The following is a 14,559-nucleotide window of genomic DNA, read 5'->3' as shown; positions in this document are numbered from 1 at the left end:
TGGAACGGGTAAGGGTTGTAACTTACCTCTGGGCAGGTGTTTAGGAGCCTTGCACTGGGCGCACACTGAGCAGGAGGAAACATAAACCCTCACGTCCTTAGCTAAAGTGGGCCATCAGTACCTCCCTTCAAGACAGCGCACCGTCCGACCTATCCCAGGATGACCAGAGGAGGGTGACGTGTGAGCTCAATAGATCAGTCAGTCGCGGACAGCAGACGGAACGTACAGACGCCCAGCTGGACACTGAGGGGGAGAGGGCTCTGCACGTGATGCCCGTTCAATGTCCGCGTCCAGCTCCCACAATACCGGCGCCACCAAACAAGAGGCTGGGAGTATGGGAGTGGGATCCATGGACCGCTCCTTTGTGTCAAACAGCCGGGACAGTGCGTCTGCCTTAACGTTCTGGGAGCCTGGTCTGTAAGAGAGGGTAAACACAAAACGGGTGAAAAACATGGCCCAACTTGCCAGGCGAGGATTCAGTCTCCTCGCCTCCGGGATGTACTCCAGATTGCGATGGTCAGTCCAGATGAGAAAAGGGTGTTTATCCCCCACAAGCCAATGTCTCCACACCTTCAAAGCCTTGACGACAGCCAACAGCTCCCGGTCCCCCACATCATAGTTTCGAGGTAATGGGAGCAGCAACCTGACCAAAACCCCGGATAAACCTCCGGTAGTAGTTTGCAAACCCTAAGAATCGCTGCACCTCCTATACGGTGGTGGGAGTCGGCCAATTACGCATGGCTGTAATGCGGTCACCCTCCATCTCCAATTCTGACTTGGAAATCTGATGCCCTAGGAAGGAGACGGACTGTTAGAAGAACAGGCATTTCTCAGCCTTGACGTACAGGTCATGTTCCAACAGGCGACCAAGCACTCTGCGCACCAGAGACGCATGCTTGGCGCGAGTAGCGGAGTATATCAGAATGTCATCGATATACACCACTACACCCTACCCGTGCAGGTCTCTGAAAATCTTGTCTATAAAGGATTGGAAGACTGATAGAGCATTCATCAACCCATACGGCATGACGAGGTACTCATAATGCCCTGAAGTGGTACTAAATGCCGTCTTCCACTCGTCTCCCTTCCGGATACGCACCAGGTTGTACGCACTCCTGAGATCCAGTTAAGTGAAGAAGCTTGCCCCGTGCATTGACTCAATCGCTGTAGCGATAAGAGCGATAAGAGGTAACTGTACCTACCGTGATTTGATTGAGACCTCGATAATCAATTCACGGGTGCAAAACTCCATCCATCTTCTTCACAAAAAAGAAACCTGAGGAGACGGGTGAAATGGAGGGCCGAATATACCCCTGACGCAGGGATTCAGAGACATATGTCTCCATAGCCACCGTCGCCGCTTGCGACAGGGGATACACGTGACTCCTGGGAAGTGCAGCGTCTACCAGGAGATTTATTGCACAATCCCCCCCATCGATGGGATGGTAATTGAGTCGCCTTCTTTTTATAGAAAGCGAGAGCCAAATCGGCATATTCCAAGGGAATGCGCACGGTGGAGACCTGGTCTGGACTTCCCACCGTAGTAGCACCAACAGAAACCCGTAAACACCTACCTGAGCACTCTCGCCACCACGTCTTGAGAGCCCTCTGTGGCCAAGAAACAGTGGGGTTATGACAAGCTAACCAGGGTAGGCCCAGCACCACGGGATACGCGGGAGAATCAATAAGAAAAAGACTAATCTTTTCCCTGTGACCCACCTGCGTTACCGGGGGAAATGGGGGGAGTGAACGGAGAAAGGTACATCTACAGGAACAATGGGGATCCCTAAACTATGAGCTAATACTTTATTAATAAAATTCCCAGCCTCGCCTGAATCTACTAGCGCCTAATGCTGGGAACGCGGGGAAAGTTCAGGAAAAGTGACAGAGACAAACATATGTGCAATAGAGGGCTCTGGGTGAGAATGGTGTCTACTCACCTGGGGTGATGCCAGAGTGCCCTGCCTGCTACCTCGATTCCCAGAGGAACCAACCCAGCACCGACCAGCAGTGTGACCTCTGCGACCACATATGGTGCACGAGCGGGAACCCCCTCCGGTCTCCCTGCGCACTGCCCCTCCCAGCTCCATGGGTATCGGAGAGGGTGTGCTGGAGGATGGAACAACCAGACCCCGATCTGGACGTCCGAAAGTAGCCAACAGGTTGTCCAGCCGGATGGACAGGTCCACCAGCTGGTCGAAGGTGAGGGTGGTGTCTCTGCAGGCCAGCTCTCGACGGACGTCCTCGCGTAGACTACAGCGGTAATGGTCGATCAGGGCCCTGTTGCTCCATCCAGCGCCGGCAGGCAGAGTGCTAAACTCCCGCGCAAACTCCTGGGCGCTCCTCGTCTCCTGCCTCAGATGGTAGAGGCGCTCACCCGCCGCTCTGCCTTCTGGTGGGTGGTCGAATACTGCCCGGAAACAGAGGATGAACTCCTCAAATGGTCCAACGCCGCATCTCCCCCTCTATACACAGCGCTGGCCCACTCCAGGGCTTTCCCGGTGAGGCACGAGACGAGAGCGAAACTCTTCTCACGGTCCGATGGAGCTGGGTGGACCGTGGCCAGGTACAGGCTTAGTTTGAGGAGGAAACCCTGGCAGCCGGGAGCAGCATCTCCGTCGTACCCCTGTGGCATGGATAGATGGATCCTGCTGGGTTCAGGCGGGAAAGGGGCGCTCAGGGGAGACCCCGGTTGTGCTGGTGGAGGAGCTGGAAAAACTCCCTGTGTCTCCCAGCGGTCCATATTCTGGACAACGCGATCCATTGCGGCGCTCAGATTGTAAATCATCTCCATATGTTCCATGACGCACTCCTCCACCTCCATGGCAGGGGTACCTTCTCCTGCTGACTTCATGTTGGGTCAGAGATTCTGTCAGAGTTGTGTGTATAGGTGGCAGGGATGTCAGGCGCAGGAGAATCAAACTTAGTGGAATGGAGTTGTTTATTAACTTGAAGAAAAAAACAACTCCAAAACCATGAATACAATAAAACAAAGTGGGTACGAGGACCCGTCGCGCACCAATACAAACAACACGAATACTGAAAAACAAACAATCTCTGATAAAGACATGAGGGGAAACAGAGGGTTAAAATACACAACAGGTAATGAATGGGATTGAAACCAGGTGTGTAGGAAGACAAGACAAAACCAATGGAAAATGAAAAAATGGATCAATGATGGCTAGAAGACCGGTGACGTCGACCGCCGAGCACCGCCCGAACAAGGAGAGGCATCGACTTCGGCAGAAGTCGTGACACATAGAGATGAACGTACTTTGGTGCGACAAGTGCAAATCAATCCCAAAACAACAGCAAAGGACCTTGTGAAGATGCTGGAGAAAACAGGTACAAAAGTATCTATAACCACAGCAAAACGAGTCCTAAATCGACATAACCTGAATGGCCGCTCAGCAAAGAAGAAGCCACTGCTCCAAAACCACCATAAAAAAGCCAGACTATGGTTTGCAACTTCACATGGTGACAAAAATTGTAATTTTTGGAGAAATGTCCTCTGGTCTGAAGAAACAAAAATAGAACAGTTTGCCATAATGACCATCGTTATGTTTGGAGGAAAAAGGGGGAGGCTTGCAAGCCGAACAACACCATCCCAACCGTGAAGCACGGGGGTGGCAGCATCATGTTGTGGGGGTGCTTTGCTGCAGGAGGGACTGGTGCACTTCACAAAATAGATGGCATCATGAGGCAGCAAAAGTATGTACATATATTGAAGCAACATCTCAAGACATCAGTCAGGAAGTTAAAACTTGGTCACAAATGGGTCTTCCAAATGGACAATGACCCCAAGCATACTTCATAAGTTGTGGCAAAATGGCTTAAGGACAACAAAGTCAAGTTATTGGGGTGGCCATCACAAAGCCCTGACCTCAATCCCATGTAAAATGTGTGGGCAGAACTGAAAAAGCGTGTGCGAGCAAGGAGGCCTACAAACCTGACTCAGTTACCCCAGCTCTGTCAGGAGGAATGGGCCAAAATTCATCCAACTTATTGTGGGAAGCTTGTGGAAGGCTACCCAAAACGTTTGACCCAAGTTAAACAATTTAAATGCAATGCTACCAAATACTAATTGAGTGTATGTAAACTTCTGACTCACTGGAAATGTGACGAAAGAAATTAAAGCTGAAATAAATAATTCTCTCTACTATTATTCTGACATTTCACATTGTTAAAATAAAGTGGTGATCCTAACTGATCTAAGACAGGATTAAATGTCAGGAATTGTGAAAAACTTAGTTTAAATGTATTTAGCTAAGGTGTATGTAAACCTCCGACTTCAACTGTAGCTTTCACCTGGTCAGTCTGTGTCATGGAAAGAGCAGGTGTTCCTAATGTTTTATACACTCAGTGTCACTTATGTGTATGAAAGTAGTAAAAAGTTAATGTGGATAATTCTGAATGAGTCGTGAATAATGATGACTGAGGAGGTTAGACTCACAATTATCATAACCCTCCTCACCCCAATATAAATGCCCTCTCCCCTGTCATTGTAATGGTGAGAGATTAGCATGTCTTGGGGGTATGATATTTGTGCATCTGTAACTTTCTCACTCATCATTATTCACAATTCCTTCAGGATTATCTGCAATCGTGGTAGCATCCACATTAATGTAGAAGTGTTTAGAAACCTGTGTTCTTGTTTACAGTAAAAGGGACTCAAATGGCACAATACGTTATTTACCATTCATTTCTATTGGGCACAAAATAATGTGAAACACAACCAAAACAAACAGCAAATGCATCCAACAAATGTGTAGAGTCACATGCTTGATGTAGTCATTGTGTGCTATGAATGTGGGACCAAAGGTAATGTGTCAATACTTTTGGGCCCCTAAGATGGGGGGACTATGTACAAAAAGTGCTGTAATTTGTAAATGGTTCACCCAATATGGATGTAAATACCCTCAAAGTAATTCTGACACTCTACATTTTAACCTCATAGTCATTGTAGAATTTATACCCCAATACTTTTGGAGCTCAATGTAGACTCAATGTTTTCTAAAATGGGAAGAGGTCTGTCCATGATACGGTGTTGCTCTGCTTTCTTCAGACAGGTCCTACAGAACCTAGTTTTGTCTCACCTGGACTACTTCCCAGTTGTGTGGTCCTATGCGACAAAGAAGGTCATTCCAGTTGGTCCAGAACAGAGCAGCACGAATTGTACTTAGATGTACACAGAGGGTGAATTTCAGTGGTATGCATGTATATCTCCCTACTGGTCTTTGTGCAAGGTGTTGATGGGTTAAAAGTTCCGAACTGTCTTTTCAAGCAGTCAGGCACACAGTTCGGACACTCATCGGTACAACACAAGACATGTAACCAGAGGTCTCTTCACAGTCTCCAGGTCCAGAACAGAGGCTGGGAAACGCACAGTATTAAATAGAGCCATGACTACATGGAACTCTCTGCCACCCCAGGCAACTCAAGCTAGCAATAAAACCAGATTCAAAAAACCATTATGGGACCAGGGGACTGTAAAGAGACACAGACATGTTTATATATTTTGTACTGTATTTTGCTTTGTATTATGTATTGTGTTATGTAGTGTTATGTATATTATGTATTTTATTTGTTGTCTTTTGTTTGGACCCCAGGAAGGCAGCGGCTAATTGGGAATACAAAGAAATACTAAGAGAAAGCAGTAAATACAGTTCGGATGGTCACTGGCCCTTTAAATACCCTCGGTCTTTTCCGTTGTTTTCTGGCGCCACTCTTCATCGACCCCCTTTCACTGCGGCTCAAAAGCTGAGCGGACTGGCCCGCTTCTCATACAAATTACAGCTACCTTTCATTGTGAAATATATATTTTTTAAAACACTTGTGTCGGCTTTGTGACACCGCCTGCTCCTTCGCAAATGCAAGCAATTAAATGCGTGGTGGTCGGCGACGGGTAAGAATCTCAATCTCAATGTAGAGATGTTTTTCTCATCCTTTCTGTGTGTGTGATCAGTGATGCGGTCATGGATGGGAGATGCAGTGTGTAGGAAAAGGGGCTGGGGCTCTCTGTTATATGGGAAGTCTTCTTTCTAAGCATTCACTTGGAAATGCACAGCTAGGTTATAAAAATAAAAAAATAAAAAATTCCGTTCATTTGTGGAATGTTTGTAATATTATACCGGGATGTGGGATGTGTAAAATGTACACTTTTGTATTTTTACGCTGAGAAAACGCCCAGGCTGTAGCGATGCTAAGGGGAAACACCTACTCGCATCGTAGGCCGTCGGAATTAGACTTCATCATTGACGATGCGGGCTAAGGAATCTCTAGGCGTTGTTTTATAAGAATCTTAATTTACAGCGTTTTAAAAAAAACATTTGTGATAATATAAATCATCTATACCGTTATAGTTTTGGCTGCCTTCATGCACGATCCATAATTAACTACCACGCATAATAAATGTATTTACAGTATTTGGGGGTTTGGTATGAAAAACAGCTGAGTAGGCCTATGTAGTTATTTTACTATAGAAAGAATTGATCTGATCCTATATCTGAGTTTTTCTGTACTAGGCTAAATGTTGACATCTACAGTGCCCTACTCATGCCACATCCCTTTTGGATGATTTCTGATGACACATCAGTGCATTAGCATAATGTGTTAAAATTGCATCTGCTAATCAGTCATTCCCAGAGCAACCAAGAGACCTTTAGTGGCCTGCGATCACAATTTTTTTTTTTTTTCATTACCCCTCCCTCTTCCCCTCTCTTCCTATTCACACACACACATTCTAACACACACCATTCATCCCCTACCCTGCCATGCCACCATCAATCTGTTCATATCATTTTGACATGCAGGATACACATAATCATAGACACACACACACGCATCACTGTCACCAACCCTTCCTGTATTGTGTGTTTGTCGATAACAGGGATGGGGGCAGTAGGGCGTGAGGGTGGTAGTATGTCCCCCAGGCAAAGTTAATGTAGGCCAGTGTCTGTGTGACACTTAAACTGAAAGAGAGAGAAGGGCAGAACCACACACACACGCTGAGTATCAGCCTACCTAACTCAGCAGCATTTTTTTTGTCTCGTTATTGGACTTGTGTTTTTCTATAGCAGTGAGTAAGAACCAAATATCTCTCTCTCAGGGCCGTGGGTAAGACCTGTCTGCTGATCAGCTACACCACCAATGCCTTCCCCGGAGAGTACATACCCACTGTGTGAGTACACACACACACACACACACACACACACATACACACACACATAGATGTGAGTGAGTGAGTGAGTGAGTGAGTGAGTGAGTGAGTGAGTGAGTGAGTGAGTGAGTGAGTGAGTGAGTGAGTGAGTGAATGTATGTCTGCTTTCCTCTATGTAGTGTTTGTGTTTCTGACGAGTATACTTTACATAGAGCGGGCATTCAGAGATAAAGATATTCCCCCTATCTGTCTCACTAGCTTTGACAACTACTCTGCCAATGTGATGGTAGATGGGAAACCAGTGAATCTGGGTCTATGGGATACAGCAGGACAGGAAGACTACGACAGACTCAGACCACTGTCCTATCCACAGACGGTAAAACACACACACACACACACACACACACACACACACACACACACACACACACACACACACACACACACACACACACACACACACCCATTACATTTCTGTGAAGGATTGATTTGCAATCTACCATTCCGCAGCAGAGCTTTTCTTCCAGTCTGTCCCATGTGGAGTCAGGTGATTCCGTGGTTGGTTGATCTCAGTGGTTTCACCCTAAGGTCTGTCTCTCTATGGTTCTCCCCAGGATGTGTTCTTGATATGCTTCTCCTTGGTCAGCCCGGCCTCCTTTGAGAACGTCCGAGCTAAGGTCAGTACTGAACCTTCCTGCTCACAGACACAGGAACAAGGGACCTGCCGAGCCTGACCTAAAGAAGCACATCTATAGCTCTCCCTGGTTCATGTTCTGTAGCTACAGTCCTGCATATAGAGAGAGAGAGTTTGGTCATTGTGGTTTCAACCCAAAAGCATTACAATGCTCTTAGATGACATCACACACCTTTCTGTTTGTCAAACTCTCTCTCTCTCTATGACTGTGGTTCAAAATGAAGATTCACTAATTGGGATGTTGTGTTTTTAAAGAATAGGTGAGGTTATTTCAGCAGTGCCTAATTGTGTTCTATTTTATTATACTATTCTGCTCTACTCTAGCCATAATAGTCCTATAATCCATCTATGGCCCTACAGACTAGATTAGAGGTTTTATTTCAATAGCTCTGTTCTACCCAGCCTTGCTCTCCATCTTTGACTTTTGATCTAATGACCTTTACCCTCTGTCTCAGTGGTACCCTGAAGTGAGACACCACTGCCCCAACACCCCAATCATCCTGGTGGGCACCAAGCTGGATCTGAGAGATGACAAGGACACCATCGAAAGGCTGAGGGACAAGAAGCTGTCCCCCATCACCTACCCCCAGGGTCTGGCCATGGCACGGGAGATAGGTCAGTCTGTGTGGGTGTCTGCCCATCTATGCCCACATTGGGAAGAGCCATTGATGGTGGTCTTGGCAGATTTGGATTCTGTTGTTAATACGCTATGCAAGTGACGTGTGGTTTTCCAGGAAGTAGCCTTGTATTTTAAAAAAACAACTTTTGTAGGCTTTTTGAATGGTCTTCAGGGCAAAAACTTAATAAAAGGCATCTGGTAGAAGTAAATTCATCAACAAACATAAATATAATTTGATGTATATATCTTAAATTACCGTGTTTTCACAAATGTCATGATATAATCGTGAAGCCCGTTCAAGAGATTAGGGGACATGATACGGAAGTACAGCGGAAGGGGCGGTTACTTTCTCAGGGTTTTGCTCTAAGCAGGAAGTGACCCGCTGTGTGAGATGATGTCAGATTGCCGAGTCTGGGATAGTGCGAGATTGTCAATTAAGCCCTTTATCTTCTTACCCAGATGTTTTTTTGTTCTATGTTTATAGATGTGAAATAAGCGTGTTGTTGTTTGTGTGTGGTGGTCAGGTGCTGTGAAGTACCTGGAGTGCTCTGCCCTGACCCAGCGAGGGTTGAAGACTGTGTTTGACGAGGCCATCCGCGCCGTGCTCTGCCCCCCACCCGTCAAGAAGAGGGGCAAGAGGTGCACCGTGTTCTGAGGGCTCTCATTGGTCCAGGAGAAACAGCCAATATGGCGGCCATTGTCTGGTACTACTAAAACATCACCATAATGACCACTACTTCTCTCCGGGACGAATCTTGACTTGAGACACCACGTAACGGCAATTTAACTGATGTTTGTGTAAATAACGCATTCATGTCAATGGAATATTTGATCTTAAGTTAGGATTTGGCCCGAAGAGAAAGAGAATTACTGGACTTTTTTTTTTTTACAGTGGGAAAACGATTTGATCTGGTGTAAAGATATGCGTCGTCAAGTTTCCATTTGTCTGTTTTCCACAGAGGAAAGTACTCCTCTGTGGACAGTTAAAGTGTCTACTCTCACTCATACAACCCTCCTCCGTCTCAGTCTTGTTTGCTTGAGTTGATACAGCACTCAAAACAGCCTGTACTGTGAATATGTGGCTCTGGTTTGAAGTTGCCCTTAGTTACAGATCTAGGATCAGCGTGCCCACCTCAAATCCTAACCTTCACCATTACGGGGAGAAAAAAACACAAAACTGACCTTAGATCAGTGTTTAGGGTCAATTTCACCCTACTCTGTGAAGTGAATAATGTGATAAACAGACAAGCATGCCAAAAGTGGGGGCTGTACAACCTTGCTGCCTGAGTAATGCCTCTGATGGAGGTGCCTGCATGGGTCTAAACAATCTGTCTTCATTTTCCCAACGTCCTTTGTAAATGTTCATTTGCGCGTGTGGGTGTGTGTGTGGGAGTGTGTGTGTGTGTGTTCGCATGTCACTGTATGTGTGAGAGAGTAAAGTTTCAAGCAGTGTCAAGTTTTTGGTACTATTTCGTATTGTAGTGATACACAAGACTTTGCAACAAACTGTTGACTCAAAAAAAGAAAAGGGAAATGGACGATCACAATCGTGGTCTGTTTTATGTGTTAACCAAACTAAGTCTAGTAATGTTTAAAAATAAAAAATAAAAAAAACCTTTGGAGGAGGAATTCATTATGGATATATCTATTTATTATGTACCTGAATATTTAACTCTTTAATTCCAGACAATTCAAAATAAAAGGATAATAGTAACTCACTTTGACTCTAGGAGGTATCATATTGCAAACATATATAATTAATTAACCAGTGCATTTCTGTGGTGGTTGTGGACCTGCAGTATAACTGTATGTCCCACTCTGGTGGTGAGATACAGAACTGCAGTCTTCTCTGTCATGACGTTATTGGTTGGCATAGCAACTGTGGTTGAATAATGTGTCTCTGAGCCTGTCCAAGGTGTCAAAACTGGCTTTGGGTAGAAGTTTTCCTCAGGCGCAGATCTAGGATCAGCTTACCACTACTCAATCCTAACCTTAACCATTAGGGGGGATTTGCAAAACTGGTCTTAGATCAGTGTCTCGGGGTAACTTCATCCTATTCCTCAATACTGTAGATCAGAATTCTGAAAAGCTACTAAAACTACTACTGCATGGATATGAACTGGTGATTTGACCCCATTGTTATTAAGAAGAAAGCTTTTTTTAATGCACTGGCAATGTACTGTAAGATGACTTGTATAATGGTTTAATTGTTTGTCTTATTTTTTATGACTTCACATGTCAGTGTCGTGATATCTTTCAATTTTGTATAATAAATACAAATGTATATGTAACTGGTTTTTTGTTTCAAATGTCCTGAAGTGTACTAGTGTCTAAATTATTTTATCATTATTATCATATTATATTATTATCATTCTTTGCAATGTGTGTGGGTTTTCAACTTCAGCGAAAAAAACACATCTCCCTGCTCCCAGACCAATTTGATTGCTTTCTGTCAAGATAAAGTTCAAGTCTGGTTCTTCTGCATTCTTAAATTTTTCTGATTCTGATTAATGGAGGCATGACTCCAGTCCAAATACTCCACTCTTCCCCTATCACATCCATCAGTTGTCCAATCACAGCCACTCTCCTCCTGGTCTTGGTCTAACACCACACCTTGTACAGGTACAGAGTAAACATACTCAACCAGTACATTTTCCCTCTTAGAAACATCAATACTTCTAGAGAAACAATGGTGATCTCTTATACTCTGCAGCTCAGTCTGTTAGTGTCAGCTCCAACATTGCAACATCTGTGGATCCCATTAGTTGTCAGATCTGCTGAAGGATCATGTGGCTTTTCCTTGAGGACACAGCTACCGTATAGGCTGAAATTAACAACTGCTTTGACCAGGACGATCATAACCCTAAACCTCAACTACATCTCGTAATGAAAAATGTGGAAATTGAGAGTTGAGGTGATTAAACTGTTTGGAGTAACCCTGGATTGTAAACTGTCATGGTCAAAACATATTGATACAACAGTAGCTAAAATGGGGAGAAGTCTGTCCATAATAAAGCGCTGCTCTGCCTTAACACTATCAGCAAGGCAGGTCCTACAGGCCCTGGTTTTGTTGCACCTGGACTACTGTTCAGTAGTGTGGTCAGATGCCACAAAGAGGGACTTGGGAAAATTGCAGTTGGCTCAGGACAGGGCAGCACGGCTAGCCCTTAAAAGTACACTGAGAGTTAACATTAATGACATGCATGTCAATCTCTCATGGCTCAAAGTAGAAGAGAGATTGACTTCATTACTACTTGTTTTGACAAGCTGAAGGTACCAAGCTGGTTGTTTATACTATTAGCACACAGCTCAGACACCCATGCATACCCCACAAGGCATTCCACCAGAGGTCTCTTCACAATCCCCAAGTCCGGAACAGACTATAGGAGGCGCACAGTACTACATAGAGCCATGGCTACATAGAACTCTATTCCACAGATAACTGATGCAAGCAGTAGAATCAGATATAAAAAGCAGGTAAAAATACACCTTATGGAACAGCAGGGATTGTGAAGTAACACAAACGTAGGCAAAGACACATGCATACACACACACAATAACATACGCTCTATTCACACACGTACACATGGATTTTTTAGTTGTAGATATGTGGTAGTGGAGTATGGGCACACCGAGGGCACACACTTAGTGTGTTGTGAATTCTGAAATGAATGTATTGTAAAAAAATAAATAATTGTATAACCTTGCCTTAATTCTTCCGGACTCCAGGAAGTGTAGGAGCTGCCTTGGCAGCAGCTAATGGGGATCCATAATACAAATACAGCTGCAGCCAGTGCAGACAGACCTTCATCCCTAGGCCTGTTCTAAACAGAAACACAAATGGCTGAATTGGTGGAGAATCTGAAGAAGACAGGCCTCCAGGCTGCTCCTCTTGCTCGTTATTACGCTGGACCTGAGATGTGGCATGTGATTCCTGTAGTGGGATAAAACTCAATGCTTTCAAGTCCTGTCTGGTGTGTCTGGACTCACTTCCAGCATCACTATGACACTCTTGCCTTTATGAAGCACAAGCTGGTCCAAGCTTCCACACAACAAAAATCACTGAAGCTGGAGACTCATATCTCCCTCACTAACATTAAGCATCAGCTGTCAGTGCAGCTATTTATTTATTTTTTCCTTTGAACCCCAGTATGTCTACTTGCACATTAATCTTCTACAGATCTGTCACTCCAGTGTTTAATTGCTATATTGTAATTACTTCGCCACTACAGCCTATTTATTGCCTTACCTCCCTAATCTTACCTCATTAGCACACACTGTATATTGATTTTTTTTTCTATTGTGTTATTGACTGTACGTTTGTTAATTCCATGTGTAACTCTGTGTTGTTTTTGTGTCGCACTGCGTTGCTTTATCTTGGCCAGGACGCAGTTGTAAATGAGAACTTGTTCTCAACTGGCCTACCTGGTTAAATAAAGGGGAAATAGAAAAACTATCTGCTCTCGTCATGACAACCTGTTTGATATTTACTGCCGCAACGATCAGCAGTTTATCTGTTATCTGTGTACAATGGATGAACACAAAGGCCATGATACAGTCCCAGCTGAATCCGAAAGGACTGAGAGACAGGTCAGGACAAAACTCATTACTGTTGCTGCTTATTCACATTATTACTGTGAACATTTTGAAACTAGTAGTCACTTTCTGTATGACAATAAAAAGAACAATGGATAAGATAATTAAGATAATGAAATCTATTCTGGAGGGAGAGCGATAAGAAAGAGGTGAATCATCACATTGTTACTGAAGTGCTTTCAGTTATGGATTTTTTCAATAACTTTGCCACATTTCCCGATGTAAGTGGTATATTTTCAAAACTCTAAACTGATAACACTTGTAATGCCCACTATCTTATGTTCAGAACCTTTGATTGTGTATTCTTTGGGGTTTTCATACATCTTTCACATCTTTCATCCAAAATCTGCTTTATATCCGCAATATATTGCCATGTCCGTACTGTGAAATGCGTAAGACAGAGCTACAGGGAGACAGGATGGACAGCTGATTGTCCTCACAGTGGCAGACCACGTGTAACAACACCTGCACAGGATCGGTACATCCGAACATCACACCCGCGGGACAGGTACAGGATGGCAACAACTGCCAGAGTTACACCAGGAACGCACAATCCCTCCATCAGTGTTCAGACTGTCCGCAATAGGCTGAGAGAGGCTGGACTGAGGACTTATAGGCCTTTTGTAAGGCAGGTCCTCACCAGACATCACCGGCAACAACGTCGCCTATGGGCACAAATCCACCGTCACTGGACCAGACAGGACTGGCAAAAAATACTCTTCTCTGATGAGTCACGGTTTGGTCTCACCAGGGGTGATGGTCGGATTCACGTTTATCGTTGAAGGAATGAGCGTTACACCGAGGCCTGTACTCTGGAGCGGGATCGATTTGGAGATGGAGGGTCCGTCATGGTCTGGGGCAGTGTCACAGCATCATCGGACTGAGTTTGTTGTCATTGCAGGCAATCTCAACGCTGTGCGTTACAGGGAAGACATCCTCCTTCCTCATGTGGTACCCTTCCTGCAGGCTCATCCTGACATGACCCTCCAGCATGACAATGCCACCAGCCATACTGCTCGTTCTGTGCGTAATTTCCTGCAAGACAGGAATGTCAGTGTTCTGCCATGGTCAGCGAAGAGCCCGGATCTCAATCCCATTGAGCAAGTCTGGGACCTGTTGGATCGGAGGGTGAGGGCTAGGGCCATTCCCCCCAGAAACGTCCGGGAACTTGCAGGTGCCTTAGTGGAAGAGTGGGGTAACATCTCCTAGTAAGAACAGGCAAATCTGGTGCAGTCCATGAGAAAGTGATGCACTGCAGTACTTAATGCAGCTGGTGGCGCACCAGATACTGACTGTTACTTTTGATTTTGACCCCCCTTTGTTCAGGGACACATTATTCCATTTCTGTTAGTCACATGTCTGTGGAACTTGGTCAGTTTATGTCTCATTTGTTGAATCTTGTTATGTTCATACAAATATTTACACATGTTCAGCTTGCTGAAAATAAACGCAGTTGACAGTGAGAGGACGTTTCTTTTTTTTGCTGAGTTT

At 44.9% G+C, this 14,559-nt stretch overlaps 1 protein-coding gene across 2 annotated transcripts; it reads left to right on the top strand.

Moving 5' to 3' along the window:
• Positions 1–5,723: 5,723 nt before the first annotated feature.
• Positions 5,724–10,763, top strand: rac3b (Rac family small GTPase 3b). 2 transcript variants are annotated; one of them, XM_035801285.2, is made up of 6 exons: positions 5,724–5,905; positions 7,109–7,180; positions 7,418–7,535; positions 7,774–7,836; positions 8,309–8,468; positions 8,997–10,763. In XM_035801285.2, exons 1-6 carry the CDS (start codon positions 5,871–5,873, stop codon positions 9,125–9,127), a joined length of 579 nt encoding a protein of 192 aa, XP_035657178.1. In that variant the 5' UTR covers positions 5,724–5,870; the 3' UTR covers positions 9,128–10,763. The 2 variants fall into 2 exon arrangements, with proteins under 2 accessions (XP_035657178.1, XP_035657181.1); XM_035801288.2 differs by having other exon boundaries at positions 8,309–8,472; positions 8,997–9,057.
• The last annotated feature ends 3,796 nt before the right edge of the window (positions 10,764–14,559 follow it).

Source organism: Oncorhynchus keta, chromosome 24, assembly GCF_023373465.1.
Source record: "Oncorhynchus keta strain PuntledgeMale-10-30-2019 chromosome 24, Oket_V2, whole genome shotgun sequence".
In the NCBI taxonomy this organism is placed as follows: Eukaryota; Metazoa; Chordata; class Actinopteri; order Salmoniformes; family Salmonidae; genus Oncorhynchus; species Oncorhynchus keta.
This window is presented reverse-complemented; position numbering and strand designations above follow the sequence as displayed.

Excerpts from the sequence above, each read along its gene's own strand:
- rac3b (XM_035801285.2), top strand. The coding sequence starts at position 5,871 with ATGCAAGCAATTAAATGCGTGGTGGTCGGCGACGG. Across the intron at positions 7,181-7,417 it reads GGAGAGTACATACCCACTGT|CTTTGACAACTACTCTGCCA; the intron begins GTGAGTACACAC and ends CTGTCTCACTAG. Across the intron at positions 8,469-8,996 it reads GGCCATGGCACGGGAGATAG|GTGCTGTGAAGTACCTGGAG; the intron begins GTCAGTCTGTGT and ends TGTGGTGGTCAG.